Source organism: Oncorhynchus mykiss, chromosome 1 (assembly GCF_057628025.1).
Source record: "Oncorhynchus mykiss isolate SJ-2025 chromosome 1, ASM5762802v1, whole genome shotgun sequence".
Lineage (NCBI taxonomy): Eukaryota > Metazoa > Chordata > Actinopteri > Salmoniformes > Salmonidae > Oncorhynchus > Oncorhynchus mykiss.
In genome coordinates, this window is record NC_143022.1 from 35166410 (window position 1) to 35194300 (window position 27891).

The 27891-nt window shown below is 45.5% G+C and overlaps 1 protein-coding gene across 1 annotated transcript; it reads right to left on the reverse strand.

Moving 5' to 3' along the window:
• Positions 1-17252: 17252 nt before the first annotated feature.
• Positions 17253-22379, reverse strand: lrrc4.2 (leucine rich repeat containing 4.2). The gene is made up of 2 exons (XM_021599223.3): positions 20959-22379; positions 17253-20728 (listed from the first exon to the last, which is right to left on the reverse strand). The coding sequence occupies exon 2, from the start codon at positions 20603-20605 to the stop codon at positions 18542-18544; it is 2064 nt and encodes a 687-aa protein (XP_021454898.1). The 5' UTR covers positions 20606-20728; positions 20959-22379; the 3' UTR covers positions 17253-18541.
• Positions 22380-27891: the final 5512 nt, after the last annotated feature.

Genomic DNA, 27891 nt, shown 5'->3' on the forward strand with positions numbered 1-27891 from the left:
TGCCACCTCTGGTCTCTTGGCCCTCCTACACCTACAGGAGGGCAGCTCCCGCTCAGCACAGTCAAAGCTCTTCTCTGTCCTTGCACTCCCAATGGTGGAACCACCTTCCCCTTGAAACTAGGACAGCAGAGTCCCAGCCCATCTTCCCGAAAACATCCCCCCCAAACTAACACTTGCACTTTACTCTTTTCTTCTACTAGCACTGACTTTACTGATAGCTACTTTATTGAGGAAAAATATACTATTACTGAGATATGTGGTGTTCTAGCTATCTTAAGATGAATGCACTAATAAGTAAAATAATTATGCAAAAGTAAGTCAAATTAAAAGATGTAAATGTAAAGTGGGATTATTCTGTTCATGGGCTCTTATACTGATGTGCATGACTAAATTTGAACTTGGGTTGCCTGCCTGCGACAAGGCTGTGTTAGCTTACCAAGCTAAAGCCTAGAAAGAAATGTCTATCAATTGTCCCTATTGACAATGTGCAGGAGTACTCTGGTTCTTTGGCTTAATGCTTATAGAACCTTCATAAAGCTTGCATAAGCCTAAAATAAACTTAACAGAGTCGGTAGTGATGTGTCATAGACAGTCCATAGCATGATGGTTTACACTGCTGTGAAACATATTTCTCCAAATAGTAAGCTGTGGCATATAGCATCTATATACCTCTCCTTCTCTGTCTTCAAATCGATCGTTTTTTTTCTGAGAAATATACAGAATGTACCTCCCCCCTCTCTCTCTCTCTCTCTCTCTCTATGACAGACAAACAGAGAGAGAGAGAGACACACACACACAAAAGGATGATAATGGACACCAACGCTCAGTGTGAATGGGGCCAGTCGATATGTGTAGTGTAGTGTGTACCCTTCTGTGATGTGTATCGGTGATGTGATTTGCACTCAGCTGACTGTCCATAGGGACTATGTACAATCTGCTCTTCCTTTGCATACTCACACAGACATACACAGACACACACAATCATCCATCCATCCATTTATTCTGCAGATTGTCGTTGTAATTGCACAAATTGTACACTTTGTCCTGTTTGGCTGGTCTTTGTCCCCCCCCCCCCCCCCTCTTTCTGTCTGTCTTTTTCAGGAAGCTTAGAAGCAGCAGCAGGCCAGATAATGGAGTGTGTGATATGATGCTGAGGCATGAGATGACAGCAGTCTGGCGTCCCCAGTCCACCTCTACAGCACTATGGTCCTCTATCACAGCTAAATCCTTACAGACATAGAGGGATAGACAGAAAGAGGGAGAGTGAGATAGAGAGCAAGAGAGAGAGAGAGAGCAATGTGTCTATGTGAAGAGTGAGAGATACTGAGGCAGTCAGCTCATTGTAATTTATAGAGCAGTGGCAGAATGTTTGGGAGTGATAAGGTTGACTGTGTAACATACAAAGAATGAATAAACTCCTCTTCTCCTCCATTTGTAAAACTGACACTGCCTTGTATTTTAGAACATTTACCAGACACACAGATGCACGGACGCGGACGCGCATGCACGCACATACACACACAGGCACACACGCACACACTAGAACACATTACCTCTGTTAATGGTCTGTGGAATTTACTGGGGAGGGGATTAGTGTGTGAGTAAAACCACATTAAGAGTGCTGTGTGTGTTTACCAGTGGTTTGTTTGTGAGCGGTTGGTTAGGATGCGTGCAACGTTAATCCGCTCTGTATTAAAGGAGTAATTCTCCTAAGGACAAGTAATTGACTTCTTTAGGCTTACACTGGAGCAGTAGCTTCTCAGTCATTCACTAAAGTGATTATGAATTGATGGCATTTGCCATTTTCTAGACACCATCCACTTTCCCTGTTATGTGTATGTATGGTATTAATAACACTGGTTATGGCTTTTAGCCTGTATGATTGAAAGTATACACACACACACAGAGACAGCACATCCCTCAACAACCAATCACAACACTGGGATACAGTGGAACCATGGCAACCCAGAAGCCTTGAATGTAATTGGCAGGGTCAGAGAAATTAAAGAGAAAGAAGGAAGTGAAGTTTAAAGGAGAAGAAAGAGAAACTGAACAACTGCCAAAACAGCCACTGTGTTGTTGAAAGATTTGACAGTTAGTGACTTGTTGATGTACGTTAAAGGAGATAGAGGATAAGATGTAAAGAGAGAGAAAGAAAGAGAGAGAGACAGATGGGGGGAGAGAGAGAGCTGGCCTTTTAGTTTATTCAGTTAACAGAGGTTCTTTGTACTGGTCGGGTTGTATGAGTCAATGGAGGCTCCTCAGAGAAAGAGGGGGAGGACCATCCTCCTCAATGAATTTCATTTTTAAAAAATGGTGAAACTAAAACGAAATATATTCATGTCACCAAATAATTTATTAAAACACACTGTTTTGCAGTGAAAGTCTACAGTAGCCTCAACAGCACTGTAGGGTAACAGTTTCCGTCCTCCTCTGGGTACATTGACTTCAATACAAAACCTAGAAGGCTCTTGATTAGACTTACACAGTAATTATGAAAAACCTCCGGTGGACATACTCCAACCTATCAGAGCTCTTGCAGCATGAAATGACATGTTGTCTACCCAATCAAAGGATCAGAAAATAAATCTAGTACTGAAAGCACAAGCTTCAATTAGCTGGCACTGCAGTGCATAAAATGTGGTGAGTAGTTTACTCAAAGAGAGAGAAAGACAATAGCTGAACAGTTTTGAACAAATTAATTTCTTCAAAAATGTAGGAGAAGCAAAAGAGAAAGAGCTAGCTATATTTCATGATATATTGTTTTCTCACTTTCACTTACTTAGCTAGTGAATGCAGCTTGCTAGTTTAGTCTACACAAACACCCATCTCAAACAGAGATTGACACTATGTTAGCTAGCTGGCTATGGCTATCCGACAACTCTTCCAAGTCAAGGTAAACTTTAGCTTTTATTCATTTATTGCCACCGGGGCCCGCTGGTGTAACTGCTAAACTTCCCGACTGTACACTGTACTGCATGATTGTAGCAGGTTTGCTAATGCATTAGTTCTAGTAGCTATGTCGACTATGACGTTAGCTAATATGGTGACAACGATGTAGGCTGCGTGTAGTGGATTGCGGTCATGATATGAAGCCTTTGCTTGGAAATGTTTTTTTGCGATGTCACAGACAGCTGATGTGTTTTGAGCTGAAATCCACAAGCAAAGGAAAAAGGTGAGAGGAAGAGAGCACGGAAATAGATGCGAGAAGGAATTATATATATACAGTGCCTTGCGAAAGTATTCGCCCCCCTTGAACTTTGCGACCTTTTGCCACATTTCAGGCTTCAAACATAAAGATATAAAACTGTATTTTTTTGTGTAGAATCAACAACAAGTGGGACACAATCATGAAGTGGAACGACATTTACTGGATATTTCAAACTTTTTTAACAAATCAAAAACTGAAAAATTGGGCGTGCAAAATGATTCAGCCCCCTTAAGTTAATACTTTGTAGCGCCTCCTTTTGCAGTGATTACAGCTGTAAGTCCCTTGGGGTATGTCTCTATCAGTTTTGCACATTGAGAGACGGACATTTTTTCCCATTCCTCTTTGCAAAACAGCTCGAGCTCAGTGAGGTTGGATGGAGAGCATTTGTGAACAGCAGTTTTCAGTTCTTTCCACAGATTCTCAATTGGATTCAGGTCTGGACTTTGACTTGGCCATTCTAACACCTGGATATGTTTATTTTTGAACCATTCCATTGTAGATTTTGCTTTATGTTTTGGATCATTGTCTTGTTGGAAGACAAATCTCCATCCCAGTCTCAGGTCTTTTGCAGACTCCATCAGGTTTTCTTCCAGAATGGTCCTGTATTTGGCTCCATCCATCTTCCCATCAATTTTAACCATCTTCCCTGTCCCTGCTGAAGAAAAGCAGGCCCAAACCATTATGCTGCCACCACCATGTTTGACAGTGGGGATGGTGTGTTCAGGGTGATGAGCTGTGTTGCTTTTACGCCAAACATAACGTTTTGCATTGTTGCCAAAATGTTCAATTTTGGTTTCATCTGACCAGAGCACCTTCTTCCACATGTTTGGTGTGTCTCCCAGGTGGCTTGTGGCAAACTTTAAACAACACTTTTTATGGATATCTTTAAGAAATGGCTTTCTTCTTGCCACTCTTCCATAAAGGCCAGATTTGTGCAATATACGACTGATTGTTGTCCTATGGACAGCGTCTCCCACCTCAGCTGTAGATCTCTGCAGTTCATCCAGAGTGATCATGGGCCTCTTGGCTGCATCTCTGATCAGTCTTCTCCTTGTATGAGCTGAAAGTTTAGAGGGACGGCCAGGTCTTGGTAGATTTGCAGTGGTCTGATACTCCTTCCATTTCAATATTATCGCTTGCACAGTGCTCCTTGGGATGTTTAAAGCTTGGGAAATATTTTTGTATCCAAATCCGGCTTTAAACTTCTTCACAACAGTATCTCGGACCTGCCTGGTGTGTTCCTTGTTCTTCATGATGATCTCTGCGCTTTTAACGGACCTCTGAGACTATCACAGTGCAGGTGCATTTATACTGAGACTTGATTACACACAGGTGGATTGTATTTATCATCATTAGTCATTTAGGTCAACATTGGATCATTCAGAGATCCTCAATGAACTTCTGGAGAGAGTTTGCTGCACTGAAAGTAAAGGGGCTGAATAATTTTGCACGCCCAATTTTTCCGTTTTTGATTTGTTAAAACAGTTTGAAATATCCAATAAATGTCGTTCCACTTCATGATTGTGTCCCAATTGTTGTTGATTCTTCACAAAAAAATACAGTTTTATATCTTTATGTTTGAAGCCTGAAATGTGGCAAAAGGTCGCAAAGTTCAAGGGGGCCGAATACTTTCGCAAGGCACTGTATACAAAACAAGCAAATTGATCCTGCTGTTTGTATGTGGCTGCTATTAAAGTTAACTGTGTTTGCATGTGATCATTCTGCTGATTCTGTTGAAAAACCTTTCTTAAATGGAAGCAAAGGGAACGAAACAGGGAAAAACATACGTGTCCTATAGAAACTCTCATTTACAACTGTTGGACTAATGATTACACCCTAGATCAGCTAGATACAGGCAAGAGGTTGCAATGCGGTATTGAATGTGTCAATGTCTGTCATCTTTATAACTCAACATTTTCTCTCTACCTGTGCACCTACGTTGTAAACTTTAATTCAAAGGCTAGGATGCAACAACCTCATGATGGGTACAGGGAAAATTAACATGTAGTAGCATGTAGTAGCCTAAACATATCCATGTTACATTGAACTGGGTGAATGGAATATGAATGACAGTCATCCATTATGCTGTAATAGAATTAAGGCCATGCTCCTAAAAAATATTATTAGTCCTCCCTCATCTTAAACGGCACAGGCTGCCACCGTTTCGAGTTATGCGGTCTATGTTCACTGTGTGTGGGTGTGTTCGTATGTTAATGCATGAGTAAGAGTGTGTTCAAATGTTCGAGCCAAGTCACCCAAGATGCAAGTCAGTATTCAACGTCCATCTATGTCTGAGGACGTCGTGAGATGCCATGGAAACCAGCCACTAGGGCAACAGTGAGCGCTGTTACCTTCAAGGAGGTTTTGGTTTTGCTAGGGTGTTGTGGATGAGGATGTAGGATAGGCGTAAGCATCTGTCTCTGGTGCCAAAGGTTGCATGTTTGAATCCAGCGATAGCGTGTGTGTGTTGTTCTAAGCCTATCCCAAACCTTAACCTTTACCTTAACCATTCAGACTTAATGCCTAAACTTAAGATTTCGGAGTTAATGCCTAAACTTAACCTTAAACACTTTGAAATGTAAAGTTTGGAACAACTTCGAAAATTGATGTTTGTGAAACAAGGATGCATAGTCACATGAACTCGTTGAATGTTCATGTGTGCGTGTCCGTGCATATCTGTGTATGTGTGTGTGTGTATGTGTGTGTGTGTGTGTGTGTGTGTGTGTGTGTGAGAGAGAGAGAGAGAGAGAGAGAGAGAGAGAGAGAGAGAGAGAGAGAGAGAGAGAGAAAGAGAGAGAGAATGCAGAGGTGAGTCATCATCCATCCTTCTCGGAGAGGAGGAGATTTGGATGAGGTGTGCTCTGGGTGGCACAAGGCTGTCTCTCACTGAGATACTGAAGCAAATAGAAATACTCTTAGACTGTAGTGTATTCTCCCATACACAGTGCATTTGAAAAATGTTCAGACCCCTTGACTTTTTCCACATTTTGTACAGTTAGAGCCTTATTCTAAAATTAAAACTCCCCCCCTCATCAATCTACACACAATACCCCAAGACTCTTCATAGAGCTGGCCACCTGCCAAACTGAGCAATCGGGGGAAAAGGGCAAGGGTCAGGGAGGTGACCAAGAACCAGATGGTCACTCTGACAGAGCTCCAGAGTTCCTCTGTGGAGATGGGAGAACCTTCCGGAAGGACAACCATCTCTGCAGCACTCCACCAATCAGGGCTTTATGGTAGAGTGGCCAGACGGAAGCCAGTCCTCAGTAAAATGCACATGACAGCCCTCTTGGATGCATCTAAAGACCATGAGAAACAAGATTCTCTGGTTTGATGAAACCAAGATTGAACTCTTTGGCCTGAATGCCAAGCCTCACGTCTGGAGGAAACCTGGCGCCATCCCTAAGGTGAATCATGGTGGTGGCAACATCAGTCTGTGGGGATGTTTTTCAGCAGCAGGGACTGGGAGACTAGTCAGGATCAAGAGAAAGATTAATGGAGCAAAGTACAGAGAGATCATTGATGAAAATCTGCTCCAGAGCGCTCAGGAACTCAGCTTGGAGCGATGGTTCACCTTCCAACAGTACAACAACCCTGAGCACACAGCCAAGACAATGCAGGAGTGGCTTTGTAACAAGTCTCTGAATGTCCTTGAGTGGCCCAGCCAGAGCCAGGACTTGAACCCAATCGAACATCTCTGGAGACACCTGAAAATAGCTGTCCAGCGACGCTCCCCATCCATCCTGATAGAGCTTGAGAGGATCTGCAGAGAAGAATGGGAGAAACTCCCCAAATACAGGTGTGCCAAGCTTGTAGCGTCATACTCAAGAAGACTTGAGGCTGTAATCGCTGCCAAAAGTTCTTCTACAATGTACTTAGTAAAGGGTCTGAATACTTATAGTGAACCCTGGAATGAGTAGGTGTGTCCAAACTTTTGACCGGTACTGTATGTGCACAGGCTAATATTAAGTTATTGAAAACTGTCCGATGCTATTGTTATTTGATAACAGTAAAGGGAAAGATATGACATAACAAGAAAATCATGTTTTCAAAGATGTGGTTTTCTTTTTTGACATTTGCAAAAAAGATTTATCCATTTTAGAGTAAGGCTGTAACGTAACAAAATATGAAAAAAGTCAAGGGGTCTGAATACTTTCCGAATGCACTGTCTTCTTCAGATGTCTATCACATATTCTCTCGCTCTCTCTCTCACACACACACAAACACACACACACACACACACACACACACACACACACACACACACACACACACACACACACACACACACACACACACACACACACACACACACACCAGAAGCATCAGCCACCATCTGCAGCTTCCAGCTCCTATCCGAAGCGACCCTAGCCAGGAGAGTTCACTATGGCCCACTACAGGATGATGGTGTGTGTGGGTGTGTGTGTGTATTCTGAGTGAACTGGGTCAGGGGTGATAGATTCAGAGATGATGTCCATTGGCGAAGAAGCACTGTTTCTCCTTCACAATAGGGTTGAGGAGTTTTTGGTAGAATGTATAACAGACTTAAGAAGGCTGTGGTCTTTACCCTCAAACGAAAGTATATTATTTTCACGACATTAAATTAGACTGATTACAGTGTTGATATTCATGCAGTAACCAAAAATCTGTTTCAATTCACTTCTATTGTGTCCCACTTGTACAGGCACTTCTCCACAAAGGAGTGTGTGTGCATGCATTTATGTGTGCATGTGTGTGTTATCCATGGCTGCTCCAAGTCCCATTGATCTATTGTGAATTGATTGTTATTTTGTATTGCTGTGACCAGGGACAAAATACATGGTTAATGGAAACACACACAAAGCACATGGTGCTGTTGACATGCCTCTACTTGATTACAGTCTTTGAAAAACATGATTTTCTTCTTATGTCATATATTTCCCTTTGCTTTTATGAAAGAACAATAACATCGGTCTGTTTTCAATAACTGAATATTAGTATGTGCACATACGGTACCTGTCAAAAGTTTGGACACGGTTACTCAGTGTGTGGTTTGGTTCTCATTTTCTATATCCCATACTAAATATACAGTGCCTTAGGAAAGTATTCAGACCCCTTGACTTTTTCCACACTTTGTTACATTACAGCCTTGAATTAAATAAAGACAAAAGAAAAAAGGTTTTTAGAAATGTTTTCAAATGTATTAAAATAAAAAACAGAAATACCTTATTTACATAAGTATTCAGACCCTTTGCTATGAGACTCGATATTGAGCTCAGGTGCATCCTGGTTCCATTGATCATCCTTGAGATATTTCTACAACTTGATTGGGGTCGACCTACGGTAAATTAAATTGATTTGGAAAGGCACTAACCTGTCTTTATAAGGTCTCACAGTTGACAGTGCATGTCAGAGCAAGAACCAAGCCATGAGGTCGAAGGAATTGTCTGTAGAGCTCCGAGACAGGATTGTGTCGAGGCACATATTTGAGGGGGACATTTCTGCAACATTGAAGGTCCCCAAGAACAAAGTGGCCTCCATCATTCTTAAATGGAAGAAATTTGGAACAACCAAGACTCTTCCTAGAGCTGGCCGCCCGGCCAAACTGAGGAATCAAGGGAGAAGGGCCTTGGGTCAGGGAGGTGACCAAGAATCAGATGGTCTTCAGACGAAGAGGAGGAAATCTACCGTTACAGAAACACCCACCAACAGAGGACCAAGCGGCATGGAAACGGCCAGCAGCAGCAGCAGCAGCAATGTCAGGACTCCTGGACATGGGAGGATGTTTTGGATGGCAAGGGTTGCTACACATGGGAGGAGATCCTGGCTGGAAGGGATCGCCTCCCATGGGAACAGGTGGAGGCAGCTAGGAGAGCAGAGGCAGCCGGAGAGAGGAGCCAGCGATACGAGGGAACACGACTGGCAAGGAAGCCTGAGAGGCAGCCCCAAAAATGTATTGGGGGAGGCACACAGAGAGTGTGGCGAAGCCAGGTAGGAGACATGCGCCAACTTCCTGTGCTTACCAAAGAGAGAGAGGGACCGGGCAGGCACCGTGTTATGCGGTGGAGCGCACAGTTTCCCCAGTGCGTGTGCATAGCCCGGTGCGGTACATTCCAGGTACATTCCAGCTCCTCGTATCGGCCAGGCTAGAGTGGGCATCGAGCCAGGTGCCATGAAGCCGGCTCTACGCATCTGGTCTCCAGTGTGTCTCCTCGGGCCGGCGTACATGGCACCAGCCTTACGCATGGTGTCCCCGGTTCGCCTGCACAGCCCAGTGCGGGCTATTCCACCTCGCCGCACTGGCCGGGCTACGGGGAGCATTCAACCAGGTAAGGTTGGGCAGGCTCGGTGCTCAAGAGCTCCAGTATGCCTGCACGGTCCGGTCTATCCGGTGCCATCTCCATGCACCAGTCCTCCTGGTGGCAGCCCCCTGCACCAGGCTTCCTGTGCGTCTCCAGAGCCCAGTACTCCCTGTTCCTCCTCCTCGCACTCGCACTGAGGTGCGTGTCCTCGGCCCAGAACCACCAGTGCCGGCACCACGCACCAGGCCTACAGTGCGCCCCGTCTGTCCAGAGCTGCTAGAGTCTCCCGTCTGTCCAGAGCTGCTAGAGTCTCCCGTCTGTCCAGAGCTGCTAGATTCTCCCGTCTGTCCAGAGCTCCTAGAGTCTCCCATCTGTCCAGAGCTGCTAGAGTCTCCTGTCTGTCCTGAGCTGCTAGAGTCTCCCGTCTGTCCAGAGCTGCTAGAGTCTCCCGTCTATCCAGAGCTGCTAGAGTCTCCCGTCTGTCCAGAGCTCCTAGAGTCTCCGATCTGTCCAGAGCTGCTAGAGTCTCCCGTCTGTCAAGAGCTGCTAGAGTCTCCCGTCTGTCCAGAGCTGCTAGAGTCTCCCGTCTGTCCAGAGCTGCTAGAGTCTCCCATCTGTCCAAAGCTGCTAGAGTCTCCCGTCTGTCCAGAGCTCCTAGAGTCTCCCGTCTGTCCAGAGCTGCTAGAGTCTCCTGTCTATCCAGAGCTGCTAGAGTCTCCCGTCTGTCCAGAGCTCCTAGAGTCTCCCGTCTGTCCAGAGCTGCTAGAGTCTGCTAGAGTCTCCCATCTGTCCTTTGCTGCTAGAGCCGCCAGTCTGTCCTGAGCCATCAGTCAGCCAGGAGCTGCCAGAGCCGTCAGTCAGTTAGGACCTGCCAGAGCCGTCAGTCAGCCAGGACCTGCCAGAGCCGTCAGTCAGCCAGGACCTGCCAGAGCCGTCAGTCAGCCAGGACCTGCCAGAGCCATCAGTCAGCCAGGACCTGCCAGAGCCATCAGCCAGCCAGGAGCTGCCAGAGCCGCCAGCCAGCCAGGAGCTGCCAGAGCCGCCAGCCAGCCAGGAGCTGCCAGAGCCGCCAGCCAGTTAGGACCTGCCAGAGCCGTCAGTCAGCCAGGACCTGCCAGAGCCGTCAGTCAGCCAGGACCTGCCAGAGCCGTCAGTCCGCCAGGACCTGCCAGAGCCGTCAGTCAGCCAGGACCTGCCAGAGCCATCAGCCAGCCAGGAGCTGCCAGAGCCGCCAGCCAGCCAGGGGCTGCCAGTGCCGCCAGCCAGCCAGGAGCTGCCAGAGCCGCCAGCCAGCCAGGAGCTGCCAGAGCCTCCAGCCAGCCAGGAGCTGCCAGAGCCGCCAGCCAGCCAGGAGCTGCCAGAGTCGCCAGCCAGCCAGGAGCTGCCGAGCTGCCTTTCACTCCAGCGCTGCCTGAGTCTCCCGCCTGTCCGGCGCTGCAGGAGTCTCCCGCCTGTCCGGCGTTGCAGGAGTCTCCCGCCTGTCCGGCGCTGCCGGAATTCCCCGTCCATTCGGGACCCATGTCTAGGGTTCCCAGTCCAAGGTCGGTGGCAAGGGTTGCCGCTTTAAAGAGGCCACGGAGGCGGGCGAAGAGGCGAACCAGAACTGGGTGGGGTCCAAAGGTGGGGTCCACGTCCCGCGCCAGAACCGCCACCGCGGACAGACACCGGTCTTGCCTTTGGGGGGGGGGGGGTACTCTCACGTTCTGACCTTTATTTTCCTTTGTTTTGTCTTTATTTAGTATGGTCAGGGTGTGAGTTGGGGTGGGAAGACTATGTTTTGTGTTTCAATGTTTGGTTTCTGTTTTGGCCTAGTATGGTTCTCAATCCGAGGCAGGTGTCGTTAGTTGTCTCTGAGTGAGAATCATACTTACGTAGCCTGGGTTTCACTGTTGGTTTGTGGATGTTTGTTTCCGTGTCTGTGTTTTTCACCACACGATACTGTTTCGGTTTTGTTATTTCACGTATTTGTTTATTGTTTTTGCATTTCATAGTGTTCAGTGCTTTTGTTATTAAAATCGTCATGAACACTTACCACGCCGCATCTTGGTCCGGTCCTTAATCCTCTTCAGACAAAGAGGAGGAAATCTGCCGTTACATGCACTCCCTTCCGATATTATTTTTGAATAATGCAATCTACTGGAGCATATAACTGTATGCAAATATTTATTTTCCTGTTATATGAAAATATATTGTACCCTTCACTTTGAAAATTGCTGAATGTCTGTGCAATAATTTTGAATAGAAAACATGCTACAGTATAAATTCATTAACCATCACACCAAGACAAGTTTTTGTGAGAGAGGAGAGAGGGAAGAGTTTTGATCTTGGGAAGACTGCCTGAGTAGAGGTCTTGATAAAGCCTTCAATGTGTAGGCTGACTAATAGATTGTGGAGAGAGGGATGAGAAATGAAAGGAGGGCTGGGCCATCTCTTACCCAGAGGACCATGGTTCATTTCCCACAACCCTGTTGGAGCACAAATGCAGCGGTGACGGGAGAATAACCACCGAAACCACACTGTCCTCCCTCCACAGCTCAACTCTTACATCCCACCATTCATCCACCCGTCCACCTCTCCACCCTCCATCACTGTGAACCCTGTGTTAGTCGAGAGAAAAGAAAAGAGAAAGATCGAGAGAGAGAGAGAGAGAGAGAAGCCTGGTCTGGAAAGACAAAGAGATGGTGAGAGAGCGGTAGAGAGAAGGGGGTGGTTGACTTTAAGTCAATGATTTTAAGTAAATTCATTTCAGACAAAGAGGAGGGGAGAGAGAAATAGGGACTGATCCACATTATGACAAGGCATCTTCACAGCTCATTGGCAACATGCAGGCACAGTCTGAACGCATGACAGACTCCACTGCTACTGATAAGAGAGAGGAGCTGTCTCATATTAGCACTACTGATGTTGTCACAGCAAGCCTTTTTTTGGGCTCTTGTGTTTGTAGACTAATGCCCAATATCAAATCAACCAATAACCCCTTATCATAGACAAAGACACTTCAGTAAATACAAAATAATATGGTGATAGCGCTACCTCTCCCATTTTGCTGCTGCCTATCCTTTCAGATCTTCACAAGGGCCGAGATCAGAGCTATTCAAATACCTTCTTTTCTATATCACATTTATTGAACATTGATCATAACTGTAACTGATTGGCCAGAGAGTTAAGTGGTATAGTGCCCCAAGTAGGGTTGCAAAGGAAAGGTATATTAATTGTAACTTTCTAAGTTTACCAGCAAACTACTGGAAATCTGGAAAATTTCAAAGATATTATAAATGATAAAATATGATGACTTTAATACGAAAATGTCAATGACAAAGCTGTAAAATGTTACCCTAAGTATTTCCCATCAATTTAGTGAATACCGTGGGTGTTTAATATGAGAGTTTCAGCGTAGCATATCATTTATATTTTTACAGGCTTTTGTTTACTTTACTTTGTCAATATACATTTGTTGTAAATGTTTCGACGTCACATTGGTGGCAGTTTTGAAAATAAGTCAGTAGTTGGAAGAGTTGCAGAGTTAATTGTATATTATGTCATTGTTAATTAGATACATTTTTCATTAATTAGGTAATTTTCTCTCATGGTCTATCCACTCAAAACTCATGGACAATATGGACATAGATATAGATTATAGATTATATTTGATATGATTAAATCTTTCTAATTTATTCATGTATATATTACCACAATTACCATAGATTACCGGTTAATTACCAACATTGCTGAAAATTCCAGTAACTTTGGTAACCCTAGTGTTGACTCTGAATCAGTCTCTGATTGGAGGGAGAAAATGAAAACAACAAGTGTTTTAGCACTCCGGGATTGTTATTGGATATACCTGGTTTAAAGGATGTATATCCCCACATTAAAAGGCCTCAGACAGAGCTAATGGTCTCTCAGAGGTAACTTCTCTTTCACTGACACATAAGAGCAAGAAAAGGGGAAAAGATTTTCCTTTCAACAGAACACATTCAACAAACAGACAAAGCTGCCATATTGCAGTAAAAACACGCATCACAAAAGCATTCAGATGTTAGGAGTGGAGAGGAGAGTGTCTGACTCGTTGGTGTAACATGTTCTTATTCACCTTACAGAGAAAAAGTCAGAAAACATCCACTTGAACCAGTAATGAGCGCAACTGCTCCCATCAGCACACCTGTATACAGTCCTCACACACACACTGAGGAGCAGACGGGATAGAAAACAGTCAGTAACACTCTCTAGGAACCAGTTGTCTGTAATGCATTATGAATGTATCATTTGTAGTAGATTAAGGCATTTATAGAGACAAGAGGAAGAAGGAGGATGGGAAGAGGAGAAGGAGTGGGAGGAGGAGGTGCTGAAAAAGAGGAGGACAAGGAGGAAAAGAAGGAAGAGGCAGTGTATCTGTACTGCTGAGAGAGGAAATGTCCAGCTCAGTGATAAGGCCAGTCCAATTGATGCCTGTTGGATTTAAACACAGCCTTGGTGTTCCCCTCCAAGTCTGGCAGCAGAATGCCTCTGTAATTATTGAATGGCTCATTCGTACTTCCTTTCTCTTGAAATAGACTGGGAAACATCTCTTTTGGAGCAACATGAACATTTTCAATGCTTCCCTTCCTGTCTTCCTGTTCCCCTCTGGGCCCTGATTGACATTTGGTGGTCTGAGCTGAGCTGAGGAAACAGTAGCGGTCTGTGTGTCTGCTGAGAGGAAAAGAGGGTGACTGAGTGTATCTGAAGGGGCAGATGAGAAGTTGTAGTGATGCTGCACTATTCACTACAGAACATCACGTTCCCCTGCTCAGACTTTGCATACATCAACCAATGGTTGAGTGCCACGTCATCGACTGTGTCATCGGCACTAGATTGCTATAACATAGGATGTGGTTGTTGTAAGATGTATGCATTGTAAGATTTGACATGCGTCAACAACGACTGAGCAGGGGAACACCATAATCATTTAATTCTGATGTTTGACCTTTCAACTGTGGGGCATCATGGTGATTCAGAAGCTTCATCAGTGCAGGAAAAGGCATAGTGAAACCCCCACACATTGGGAATGTACTACAGAAGCGTATTATTGATGATAACAAGAATAATTCATTTTCATTGTGAAATTGTGAAAGTGTAATTTACACAACACATAAATTACACTGTAGGCTACTTCCCCACAAAGGGGCTGTACTACGGATCCGCGTATTGATAGAAGGAAGGATTCATTTTCATTTGGATATATGTTTTTGACAGTGTAACCATATGCAAACTTCAATTCAATGGTCTAAACTATCTCCCTCTCTTTTGCGCCTTCTTCTGCGCTGATCTAACAAGAAGAGGAAATCAATATGGTAAATGACTACCAATACTTGTCTCCTCACATCAAGGTAAGTAGAAACATGTACAAGAAGAGGAAGTTGTGTTAGATTTTTGGGATGCACCCAAGCTCTGTTACTGAACCCCAAATCACCACCCTAGCAACTATGCACCTTTGTATACCTGAAAGGATTGTATGGGTGTGAGGAATATAGCAGAAATCCAATGTAGGGCAAGGTGGCTACTACCACATTACTTGTATCTATGCCTTTTAGTGCCTAGGGGAAAGGTGCTGGAGATTTATTTGGCATTCAGCGTGTGTGTGTCTATCTAACCACCTCGGACAATGTGAAGATCAGGAGATGGGAGGGAGGAGCTCCAATGTGGGAGGGAGGATAATGCAGCATTGTATAGAACATCACTTCTAGACTCATTCACTGACAGGGACCAGAGGAAATGCAATGCAAAGGAATCACAGGGGAAGAGGAGAATAGAGGGCTCAGGGCCAGACGGATTACCAGGACGCGTACTCAGAGAATGCGCTGACCAGCTGGTAAGTGTCTTCAGTAACATTTTCAACCTATCCCTGACCGAGTCTGTAATACCTACATTTTTCAAGCAGACCACCATAGTCCAAGACCACCATATGCCCAAAAACATCAAGGTAACCTGTCTAAATTATTATCACCCCATAGCACTCACATCTGTAGCCATGAACTGCTTTGAAAGGCTTGTAATGGCTCACATCAACACCATTATCCCAGACACACTGGACATATTCCAATTCCCCAACAAATCCACAGATGACGCAATCTCTATTACACTTCACACTGCCCTCTCCCACCTGGACAAGCAGGAATACCTATATGAGAATGCTGTTCATTGACTATAGCTCATCGTTCAACACCATAGTGCCCTCCAATCTCATCACTCAGGACCCTGGGACTGAACACCTCCCTCTGCAACTGGATCCTGGACTTCCTGACGGGCCACCCCCAGGTGGTGAAGGTAGTCAACAACACATCCGCTATGCTGACCCATAACACGGGGGCCCCTCAGGGGTGCGTGCTTAGTCCCCTCCTATACTCCATGTTCATCCATAACTGTGTTGCCGCGCACGACTACAACACCATCATCAAGATTTATGATGACACGATGGTGGTTGGCCTGTCCACCGACAACGATAAGACAGCCTGCAGGGAGGAGATCAGTGGCCTGGCAGTGTGGTGCTAGGACATCAACTTCTCCCTCAACATCAGCAAGACAAAGGAGCTGATCGGGGACGTCAGGAAACGGAGGGCCGAGCACGATGGGGCTGTAATGGAGTAGGTCAAGAGCTTCAAGTTCTTCTGTGTCCACATCACTAAGGAATTATCATGGTTCACACCAACCAACACAGTCATAAAGAATGCATGACAACACCTCTTCCCCCTCAGGAGGCTGAAAAGATTTGCCATGGGACCTCAAATCCTCAAAACATTCTACATCTTCACCATTGAGAGCAACTTGACTGGCTGCATCACCATTCGGTATGGCAACTGCTTGACATCTGACGGCAAGTTGCTACACAGTGTAGTGTGTATGGTCCAGTAAATAACTGGGGCTGAGCTCCCTGCCATCTAGGGTGGTGTCAGAGGAAGGCCTTAGAAATTGTAAAAGATTCCAGCCACCCAAGTCATAGACTGTTCTTTCTGCTACTGTACGGCAAGTGTTACAGATTCACCAAGTCTGTAACCAACAGGACCCTGAACATTTTTCTACCAAACCATAAATAGTTTGTTAAATAGTTAACTAAATAGCTACTCAGACTATCTGCATTGACCCTTTTTGGACTAACAATTCTGCTACTATTTACAATCTATCCTGTTGTCTAGTCACTTCACCCCTACCTATATGTACATATCTACCTTAATTACCTCACACCCCTCCACATTGACTTGGTACTTACCCTGTGTATATAGCCAAGTTATCATTACTCATTGTGTATTTATTCCTCATATTCCTCATATTATTATTTTTTTGTTATCTGTAAGCGGAAGTAAGCATATCACTACACCTGTTGTTAACAAATCATGTGACAAATACAATTTGATATAATTTGATTTAATTTGATTTGACTTAGAGCATAGAAATAGCATGGACCTCTTCTTCTAGATTCCAAATCAATCCTGACCCCTGCTTCCTTGGTACTGATATACAGTACATCTGAAATGATTGGATAGGTGCAAGCGATATTGCAAAGAAATCAACAAGTTTATCAGAAGGCAAAGTGAAGCATTTGTCATATTGCTATATCTGGACCTTTCAGATCTACAGAAGTGGCTACGGGGTGGAGCTCCATTTGGAATTCAGATTGCTTTCTGTTCAGTGTCTGTGGACTGACATGCTAACAGGCTTACCAGCTAATATCGCCACACTGTGAGCAAGAGGGAAAAGGAAAAGAATGGCACGGCAATGTGTCCGAGTAGAGAAATACAAACCAAAGGTTTTGTTTATTTTTGCATCCTTATAGCCTCCCCATAATGCTCGAAATAATACCTACAATAAGGAAAATAAAAAAAACGATATTTCACTGTTTCAATTACGTCCACAGAGAAACAAGCCCAATGTCCAGACATTCATTTAATTTCAACACCACTCCTTTTTTTCTTTCAAAAGCAGATCGGTCAGCAAACCCCAGTCGTTCTGCACCACATGTCGGTATCTGTGAGGGATTACCAATAGAAGAGCTCTTACAGAGAGCAGGCAAATAACTGCTTTAATGCATCACTACATTAACCCAAAACACTACAAATGCTATTAAGAAGCATGTCGCAACCCAAGGAAAGGAAAATAAATATAAAACATAATGCATTATGCAACTGAAATCTGCATGAAGTAATCACACCAAATCACCATTCAAAATAGCCTGTCCTTCATCTTAGCCAAGGGAACCTGGGATAAATCAAATGCAATCATACTAAATGGGTTTAGATTCAGTAACATAAAAAAGAGATGCTTTTAAAAAGACGTGCAGCTTCGCTCCGATAAACAAAGGGTTAAATCTTAGCTGCAGAAATCCACTGCAGTCTGAAAACATTTGGCTGATAGCGACTGAACAGCAAAATCTACACTCTTCTCTCCACAGCTCTCCCTCGACAAATGACTCTCTGTCTAGATTTTGCTTGGTTGTGGCTGTTGGTTTTCTTAATCTTCCAGTCTTTTATTGCAACGTTTGGCACAGTACGAATTGGTGCTTTAACAAACTTAACCTGTGGAGACTGATCTGATGTTAGGGCTTGTTGTTCTATAAACTGGTGTGGGTATAAAGGGGTTTTACTGCATTCTAAATGGTCAAAATAACAAACAGAACAGTCTTCCTCAAGACAGCTCCCTCAATCAATCATCATATAGGCTACCCCCACTGCATCTCAACATCTCTCATTTTTAAATAGAAGTTACAAGTTATTAGAAAATAGTTTAAATTGTACTTTATTTTTTTTAAATATAATCTTCCACCACTGTCCTCATAGTATATTTATTTTATATTTTTTATATTTCTATATTTATGTATAAGCATGTACAAGAGAGAAAAAAACTGTCTCTATTTTGCACTCTGTACAAAATAAAGTTACTGTCTTCTTTGTGCATTCTATTGCATGGACTGGTGAGCAGAGAGAAAAGGAGGAGAGGAAGGGGTAAAGTCAGATACATATAGAAATCCACTGAGTTAGATCCACACAGCTAGATCCACAGTAAGGCCAGCATGAGTCCCTTAGATCTGGGTCTCTTGGACCTTCTCCTTGGTGTGAGTTGGCTTAATGACGTACGGCTCTGCGATGGTACTGATGAGGCTGTGGTGCTGCTGATAATACTGGCGGTTGGAGGAGCGGTGCAGGGAGTTTCCCAGGTTGTTATGGGTCCAGTGAGCCCCATAGGCAGCTCTGTCCCTGTCCCTGTCTCTGTGTCTGTCCCTGTCTCTGTGGGAGGACGATGAGGACGACGAGATGTATTCCTTATTGAAGACGGTGCTGTTGTGTTCCAGTAACATGGGCAGAGCCAGCCCAGTCTCCTCAGACCCGCTAGAACCTGATCTGGCCGATGGAACCTGGGGAAGTTCCTCGTCCATCTGGATGATCTCGATGGTCCGCGCCGCTGCCACCGTGCTCCGCTGCTGGTGCCGCTTACGCAGCTTGTAGAAGGCAATCAACATGGCGGCGGCCAGGAGTGTCACTGCAACGAAGCAGCCAATGATGATCTTGGTTGTCTTCATGACCTCATCCAGGCTGGGGGGAGGGTGGATGGGGCCACGGGCCGTGGGGAGAGATATCTGGCGGGGGGTCTGGGTGTTCTGGAGCAACACAGTGGGTGTGGAGATGAAGACGGGCTGGAACACAGAGGGCGAGGCTGGGATGGTGGGTTTGGGTTTGGGGATCTCCTCTACGGTGGGCTCCAGCACCTCCACAGTCAGTGTAGTGAAATAGGACAGGTTGGAGGTGTTGAGTTCTGCATTGCTGACATTCAGGTAGGCCGAGGCATTGGAGTTACCCGCCATATTAGTCACCATGCAGGTGTAGACGCCTGTGTCTGATGGCAGAACGTTGGAGAAGTTGAGTGTTCCGTCGTTAAGGACAGAAATCCGAGGGTGAGCCGAGCCATGGGTCAGAACGGTCCCATTAGGAAGCAGCCATCGGACCGATGACATGGAGGCTGTACGACACTTGAGTTCAGCCACTCTCTCTGCAGAGATGTTGAGGTCCCTGGGAGCATCCAGGATGAATGGAGCAGAGCACTGGAATGTGGTCTGGTCCACCTCTACCAGGTATCGTCCTCTCATGTGGGCAGGGGAGTGGCAGCGGCCGCAGCAGGTGGAGTTAGTGGGGATGTACTCCCTGAGCCACCAGGACAGCCAGACCACGTCACAGTCACACCTCCAGGGGTTGTGGTGGAGATGAAGTTCCACCAGGTACTGCAGCGGGGCAAAGAGGTCATGGGGGAGAGACGACAGGTTATTATGGGCTAGATTCAGCTCCACCAGCGCCGTAATGTCATCGAAAGCATTCCTCTCAATCACGGTGATCCCAGAGTTCATAATCCAGAGTTTCTGTAGGGAGCACAGGCCACGGAACGAGCCAGGCTTCATCTCAGGGAAAGTGTTCTCAGACATCTCCAGCTCCTCCAGGCCTGTCAGGGGTGACAGGACAGGCATCTCCATAAGGTTACACATCCCCAGATTCAGGTACTTGAGGTTCTGCAGGCCCTCAAATGCCCCGTCAGAGATGTAATCCAGCCTCCTGAGCTCGCCCAGGTCCAGCCTCATCAGAGAGGGCACCCTGTTGAAAGCATAGGACGGGATGCTCTCGATGGGGTTGTTCCTCAGCCACAGCTCCCTCAGCTTGGACAGGTACTCAAAGGCCCCGCTGGGGATCCCCGTCAGTCTGTTGTCAAACAGCTCCAGGGTGTTGAGGCTGGTCAGGCCATTGAAGGCCCCCACCTCAATCTGCCTGATGGCGTTCCTGCCCAGCTGCAGCACCTCAAGATGGTGTAGGTGTCTGAAGGTGTCAGCTTGGATGGTCTCGATGCTGTTCTCCATCAGGTTGAGGTACCTGGTGTTGGTGGGGATCCCGGGGGGCACCCTGACCAGGCCACGGCGCGTACACACCACCTTAGCAAGCTGGTTGGTGCAGGAGCACACTGCCGGGCAGTTCTGGGGGTTAGAGGGAGCACCCAGGCCGACAGGCTGGTACAAACTGAGAGCTGGCACCATGGTGAGGGCTAGCAGGGTGAGCAGGGCTGCGTTCCAGGTGGGCTGCAGAGAAACCTGGCCCACAGGACTCATGGTTCGGAGGACTCTTTTTCAGCATGGTGGGGGGAGACAGACGCTAGAGGAGGACACACCACCCTCCTACCCTGGCTGGAACAAGGACAGGGCTCGCCACGCCATCGACGGGACTGGGAGACGCTACACAGAGACAGACAGGGAGAGAAAGTGAGAAAGAGAAAGAGAGAGGGAGAGAAGAAAAGATAAAGAGAGAGGGAGAGTAATAGAGGGGAGGAAGAGTCAGAGTGAAAGAAGGAGAGAGGGGGAATAGAGGGAGAAAGAGAGATTAATGTGAAGGCAGAGCAGCAGCAGAAGCAGAATGCTTTGCAGTGATAAAAACAAACGGTTGAAAACCAGGATCAATCACCTACCTCATTAGTTCTGAAATGGCCTGTTTCTTCTTCCTTTCCGAATACTACGAAAATCACAAACCACAGCCGTGTAGTTCACTTCAATGGAAAATCCGAAAAGTGAAAAATATATTTATTTTCAGTTCTTCTCCTTCCTCTGGAATGTGGTGGTAATGTCCCTGTGTTAACCAATGGAACAAGATGTCTCCTATTAGCCCGTGGTGAGAGTGGAGCAGAGCGGAGTGGAGCAGAGCGGAGTGGAGCAGCGTGTAGAGACTACAGGCTCGGTGGGAAAGGACAGGCCGTGTGGGTTAAGCTAAGCAGGTGCCTGGTGTCCCCCAGCCCCCCTCCTCTCCCCCTCTCCCTGCCTGCAGCCGCAGACACACAGCCCCCTCTGTTGACGAATCAAACTGCTCCATCACGCAGTATAAGCCAGATACACTGAGCAGAAGGGAAAAAATTACAGAATAAAAATCATAAAAAATCCCCCGTTTTGGCAGGTCCTCGTGCATGTGAGCGTGTTCCTTTGTTTCTGTGTGTGTGAGTGTCGGCAGAGAGCCCTCCGTCTCTGTGACTTTGCCGACGGCTAGCTTGTGCCTGATTAGCCCCGCTCTGATGGATGGAGAAAGAGAGAGAGGGAAAAGCTAAAGGACTCCTGATGCAGTCACCCCCCTATTCTCTCTTTTTCTCTCTTCTCTTCTGGTCCTCTCCCTGCGTTGGTTTGCCTGGCTGTGTCTATAGCAGCTGCAGCCTGCCGCGTGCAGCATAGTTAGCAATAATCCAGCGATTCCTCCTGGGGGGGTGGGGGGGGGGGGTGTGGTGGTGTTGCTGGTTAGAGAGGAGGGAGGAGGAGGGGAGCGCAGTGCTGCCGGAGCTATGCTTTAGAGAGAAAGAGAGGAGTAGATTCCTGTTGTGTGGATGCGATGGTGGCTGTGAAGGGTATATATCTGTAGCTGCTATCCGTAAAATGAGCCAGGAATGGGGTGCTCCTGGCCTGGTGCCCTCTCCCCTGAGGTGTGTGTCTCCTGCCGTATCCCTCTGTCTGTCCTGGTTGTCTACAAGTTGATCCCCAGGGCTGAGCTCAGGACTGAGGGCTGTAGGTATGAGGTGAGGTAGCAAGTTGTGGCAGTTAGCTCTCTGTGTGGCAGAGAAGCTCCCGACTGGCTGCTGGACTACTGCAGTAACCACTGTGGAGTAGAGAGATAGGAAGCGAGAGAGGGGGAAAGCAAAAGGGAGAGTGAGAGAGCGGAAGAGAGAGAGGAGGCACACAAGCAGGCACACAGGCATGACACTGTCGCAGCATCAGCAGCATTCCAATCCCCATCTCCTCTTCTCTTCTTGTTATTTATTCTACAGCCTCTCTTTTTTCCCTGTGTGTGTGTCTTGAGAGGAGTTAAGACTGTCTCTGCCCTTTCCCTTTGTCCTTCAGTGGGAACGTGAATGTAATGCTGACGCACTCCTCTCCCTCTCAGCCGTGGCTCAAACAGCCACACACACGCACACACACACACACACACACACACACACACACACACACACACACACACACACAGCCAGCCTGCCAGCCAGCCAGCCAGCCAGCCAGCCAGCCAGCCAGCCAGCCAGCCAGCCAGCCAGCCAGCCAGGCTCAGAGCAGTTCATTGGTTTGATGCAGTGTTCCTTTGTATTAACAAATTCACCCCCCACTCCCTTCTCTCTCTCCCTCTGGTTTTAGTATCTCTGTTAACTCTAAACCCTCAGAGTATTTATATGTGTTTCCTCCCTTCTCCTTCCCAGAGCACAGAGCACAGTACACCAGTGCTGCTGTACAAATACATTATATTGTGTGTACCAGGCAGTTTTTCCCTTGTAATTCATTATGCCACTAAGTATTAACCACATGCATGATGGCCACAAGACCGAACAATATGATATTGTTAGTGAGGTGCTGTGTGTGTGTGTGTGTGTGTGTGTGTGTGCGCGCATGCGTTGGGGGGGGGATCTCTGACATCATTGAGGCTGGAGTTGACTGCTTCTCTCTCTGCTGGATAAGCTTATCTCTCCTCCTTTCCTTCTCTCATTTCCTCTCTACCTCCCCTCATCTCCCAGATAGACCTAGAGGGGAAAAGGGAGGGAGATAGATGAGGGATGCTAATGCACAACATTTTCAGTGAGAAGGAATGAGGAAAAGAGAGAGGTTGGAGGGATGAAGGGAAAGCAGAGCTGATAACGTTGGATTATGTGTTATTTGAATGCAGGAGAAGGAGTCTCCCTCCCTCTCTCTGCCTTTAGTTAATGGCCACCTTCCTCCCTCTCCATCTCTCTTTCCATCTTTCCCTCTCTCTCTGCTGGTGTTCAGACTCGCTCCTGGGGGTGTAGTAAAGAGCTGTTAATTTCACACCAGAGCAGCGCTGCTGCCTCATTTTGGCATACAGCACATATAGCCAATCATATACACCGCTTCGTCAATTCCATTTTAATTCAAGTCAATTTAGGAAATGAATTGGACATGATTTGAATTGAAAATGCCATCATGTGAAGAGGGTATTGTAGAACCCACGCTCCATGTCCAATCAGCTTTCTGAATTCACTTTAAATTGAATGGAGTTGGACTGGAAGCAGGGGTATTGAACACTTTAAAGTAGGACACCAGGGTTAGGTCAATTCCATTTTAATGCCAGTCTATTCAGGAAGTACGTTAAAATTCCAATTCCAATTCTCTTCAATGATTTTCAATTAGATGTTTTTCGTTGACTTTTTGAATTGACTGGAATTGAAAGGAATTGGGCCCAACCCTGTGGGACACTGTTCGCTTCTAATTCTCAGAGTAAAACACTCAACGGAAATTATGAAACATTAACCTGTGTAGTGTGTAACCAAGTGTATTCTGCCCAGAAGGTCACTATAGCTGTATTCAAACAAAACATGTTTCCAGCACCACAAGTATATATACTCCTCCTTCTCTCCAATCCTTACACGTTTCATGGTTCGACAGGAAGACGAAGTGATAAACCATCTCACTTAAGGGGATCTGACCTGATCTCAGCCCCCTTGATGCTTAATCCTAAGCTCTCCACCCATATCCCCTACAGCAATCCTGTGACTTCCTCCCATCCACCCAACACATTCCAAAGCCAACTGGCTCCTGCAGATAACCATTAACTTCTGATGTAAAAACCAGTCCATATCACTCCTTAGATACTATGCTTCTGAGTATAACAATGTTCGAGTTTCACCCAGAATCTAACAACACTAACACACTTTGTCTAGATGTGGCTCAACTAAGCAGTGTTGGTATTTCTACACACTCACTCTCCTCTCTTGTGCACACTACTTACAATGTCTAATGTAATTCTGTAATGTACAATGGTTTTGTTATTATAGGCTACTATAACATGGTATAGGTCATTATCAAAAAATAAAAAAGTCACAATATGGATATGACAACTGCATGCCGTTTTCAACTGATTGTTAAATAAATGTAAACTATTTGTTTTCAATATCATCATCTCTTGAAATGCATAGTCAGAACTACACATTTCCGATTGTTGCACATTTAGCTCTATCGTCAGAGTTAAACAGCAAGTAACTTAAAACTTATTTGGGATAGGGGGCAGCATTTTCACTTTTGGATGAATAGCGTGCCCAGAGTAAACTGCCTCCTACTCTGTCCCAGATGCTAATATATGCATATTATTATTAGTATTGGATAGAAAACACTCTGAAGTTTCTACAACTGTTTGAATGATGTCTCGGAGCAAAACAGAACTCATATGGCAGGCAAACACCTGAGAATAAATCCAAACAGGAAGTGGGAAATCTGAGGTTTATAGTTTGTGAACTCACCCCTATTGAAGACACAGTGGGATATGGATAAAGTTGCACTTCCTAGGGCTTCCACTAGATGTCAACCGTCTTTAGAAACTTGAATTAGGATTCTACTGTGATGTGGAGCCAGATGGGAGCTCTTTGAGTCAATAGTCTGCCTACAGCCTCGTTCTCAGTCACGCGCTTTCACTTGAGAGGTAGCTGTCGTTCCATTGCTTCTCTACAGACATAGGAATTCTCCGGTTGGAACATTATTGAACTTTTATGATAAAAACATCCTAAAGATTGATTCTATACTTAGTTTGACAAGTTTCTTCGACCCGTTATATATCTTTTTGAACATTTCATCCGAATGGACCAGATCGCGCATTTGGATTTGTCTACCAAACGCCCTAACAAAAGAAGCTATTGGACATAAATGGACATAAATGATGGACATTATCGAACAAAACAAGAATTTAGTGTGGAACTGTGATTCCTGGGAGTGCATTCTGATGAAGATCATCAAAGGTAAGTGAATATTTATAATGCTATTTATGAATATTGTTGACTACCCAACACGGCGGATATTTCTCTGGCTGGTTTGGGCTCTGAGCGCCGTTCTCAGATTATGCTTTTTTGAAATCTGACACCGCGGTTACATTAAGGAGAAGTGTATCTGTATTTCCATGTCTAAAATTTTTATTTTCATCAACATTTATAATGAGTATTTCTGTGAATTCATGTGGCTCTCTGCAATATCATTGCATGTTTTGGAACTACTGAACATAATAATTGTATATTTAAAATGGTGCCTAATAATGGTATGTTTGAGAAATTTGATTTAGGAGATTTCTGTTGATTTGTATTCGGCATTCTGCAATTTCATTGGCTGTTGGCGAGCGGAATTATAGTCCTAGACAGGTTAACGCTTTTCATGACCAGTGAACATCAATTGATTATGCAATTTCAGATACGTGAGGGTGCCTATCCATGCCTATCCATTTGGCATGTACTGTAGCTAGCTAGCAAAACAAACAGTGTGTCATTTAGCATGCTTCATTAGAAATATGGAAAGATTTGGCAAGTCCTCGTCCTGGTATAGTTGTCAGTTGGACTACTGTCATCACCACTATAGTTGGCAAGCAAATCAAGCAATATCTGGATATAGCCATCTAGTTAATCCCCTGAAAGTTAGCTTGTTAACTAGCCATATTGAAGTGATCTGTTGTTAGCTAGCTAGCCAATTTGACGTGGTCAATCAATCACTGTAGCCTATCATGTCTGTCAGCAGCAATTGTGATTAAACACTTTCAAAAACAATGTTAAAAAGGGGATGTTAGGTAACTTTGCTAGGTAGGCCTACAGTGCCTTGGGAAAGTATGCAGACCGCTTGACTTTTTTGACATTTTGTTACGTTACAAGCTTATTCTAAAATGTATTAAATTGTGTTTTTCCCCTCGTCAATCTACACAGAATACCCAGTAATGAAAAAGCAAAAACAAGATTTTAGATTTTTTTAAATAATGTATAAATAAAAAACAAATTAAATATTACATTTACATACGTTTTCGGACCCTTTCCTCTGTACTTTGTTGAAGCTCCTTTGGCAGCGATTACAGCATCGAGTCTTCTTGGGTATGATGATACAAGCTTGGCACACCTGTATTTGGGGAGTTTTTCCGTTCTTCTCTGCAGATCATCTCAAGCTCTGTCAATTTGGATGGGGAGCGTTGTTGCACAGCTATTTTCAGGTCTCCCCAGAGATGTTCTATCAGGTTCAAGTCCAGGCTCTGGGCCACTCAAGTATATACAGAGACTTCTACCGAAGCCAGTCCTGCGTTGACTTGGCTATGTGCTTAGGGTCATTGAACCTTCGCTCCAGTCTGAGGTCCTGAGCACTCTGAGGCCAGTTTGCATCAAGGATCTCTATGTACTTTGCTCCGTTCATCTTTCCCTCGATCCTGACTATTCTCCAAGTCACTGCCGCTGAAAATTCAAAAAGAGTAAGATAAAAGAATAACAAATACTTAAAGAGCAGCAGCAAATAACAATAGTGGGCTATATAAAGGGGGTACAGGTACAGAGTTAATGTGTCAATGTGCGGGGGCACCGGTGTCAAGGTAATTGAGGTAATTATGTACATGTAGGTAGAGTTATTAAAGTGGCTTTGCATAGATAATAACAGAGAGAAGCAGCAGCTTGGGGGGGAGGCAACGCAAATAGTCTGGGTAGCCATTTGATTGAATTTTTAGAGCCTTCCTCTGACACCGTCTGGTATAGAGGTCCTAGATGGCAGGAAGCTTAGCCCAGGTGTTGTACTGGGCCGTACGCACCACCCTCTGTAGTGCCTTGCGGTCGGAGGCCGAGCAGTTGCCATACAAGGCAGTGATGCAACCTGTCAGGATGCTCTCGACGGTGCAGCTGTAAAACCTTTTGAGGATCTGAGGACCCATGCCAAATATTTTGAGTGTCCTGAAGGGGAATAGGTTTTGTAATACCCTCTTTACGACTGTCATGGTGTGCTTGGACCATGTTAGTTCGTTGGTGATGTGGACGCCAAGGATCTTGAAGCACTAGAGCCCCGTCAATGAGAATGGGGAGTGCTCGTTCCTCCTTTTCCTGTAGCCCACAATCATCAACATTGTCTTGATCACATTGAGGGAGATGCTGTTGTCCTTGTACCACAAGGTCAGGTCTCTGACCTCCTCCCTACAGGCTGTCTCATCGTTGTCGGTGATCAGGCGGCTTGTTGTGTCATCAGCAAACTTAATGATGGTGTTGGAGTCGTGTTGGAGTCGTGCCTGGCCACTGAGCACACACCACTGAGGATCTGCATGGCGGAAGTGTTGTTGCCTACCGTTACTATCTGGGTGGCGGCCTGTCAGGAAGTCCAGGATCCAGTTGCAGAGGGAGGTGTTTAGTCCCAGCGTCCTTAGCTTAGTGATGAGCTTTGAGGCCACTATGATGTTGAACGCTGAGCTGTAGTCATTGAATAGCTTTCTCACATAGGTGTTCCTTTTATTCAGGTGGGAAAGGGAAGTGTGGATTGCAATATAGATTGCATCATCTGTGGATCTGTTGGTGCGGTAAAAAAATTGGAGTGGTTCTAGGGTTTCTGGGATAATGGTGTTTATGTGAGCCATGACCAGCCTTTCAAAGAATTTC

Excerpts from the sequence above, each read along its gene's own strand:
- lrrc4.2 (XM_021599223.3), bottom strand. The coding sequence starts at position 20,605 with ATGAGTCCTGTGGGCCAGGTTTCTCTGCAGCCCACCTGGAACGCAGCC.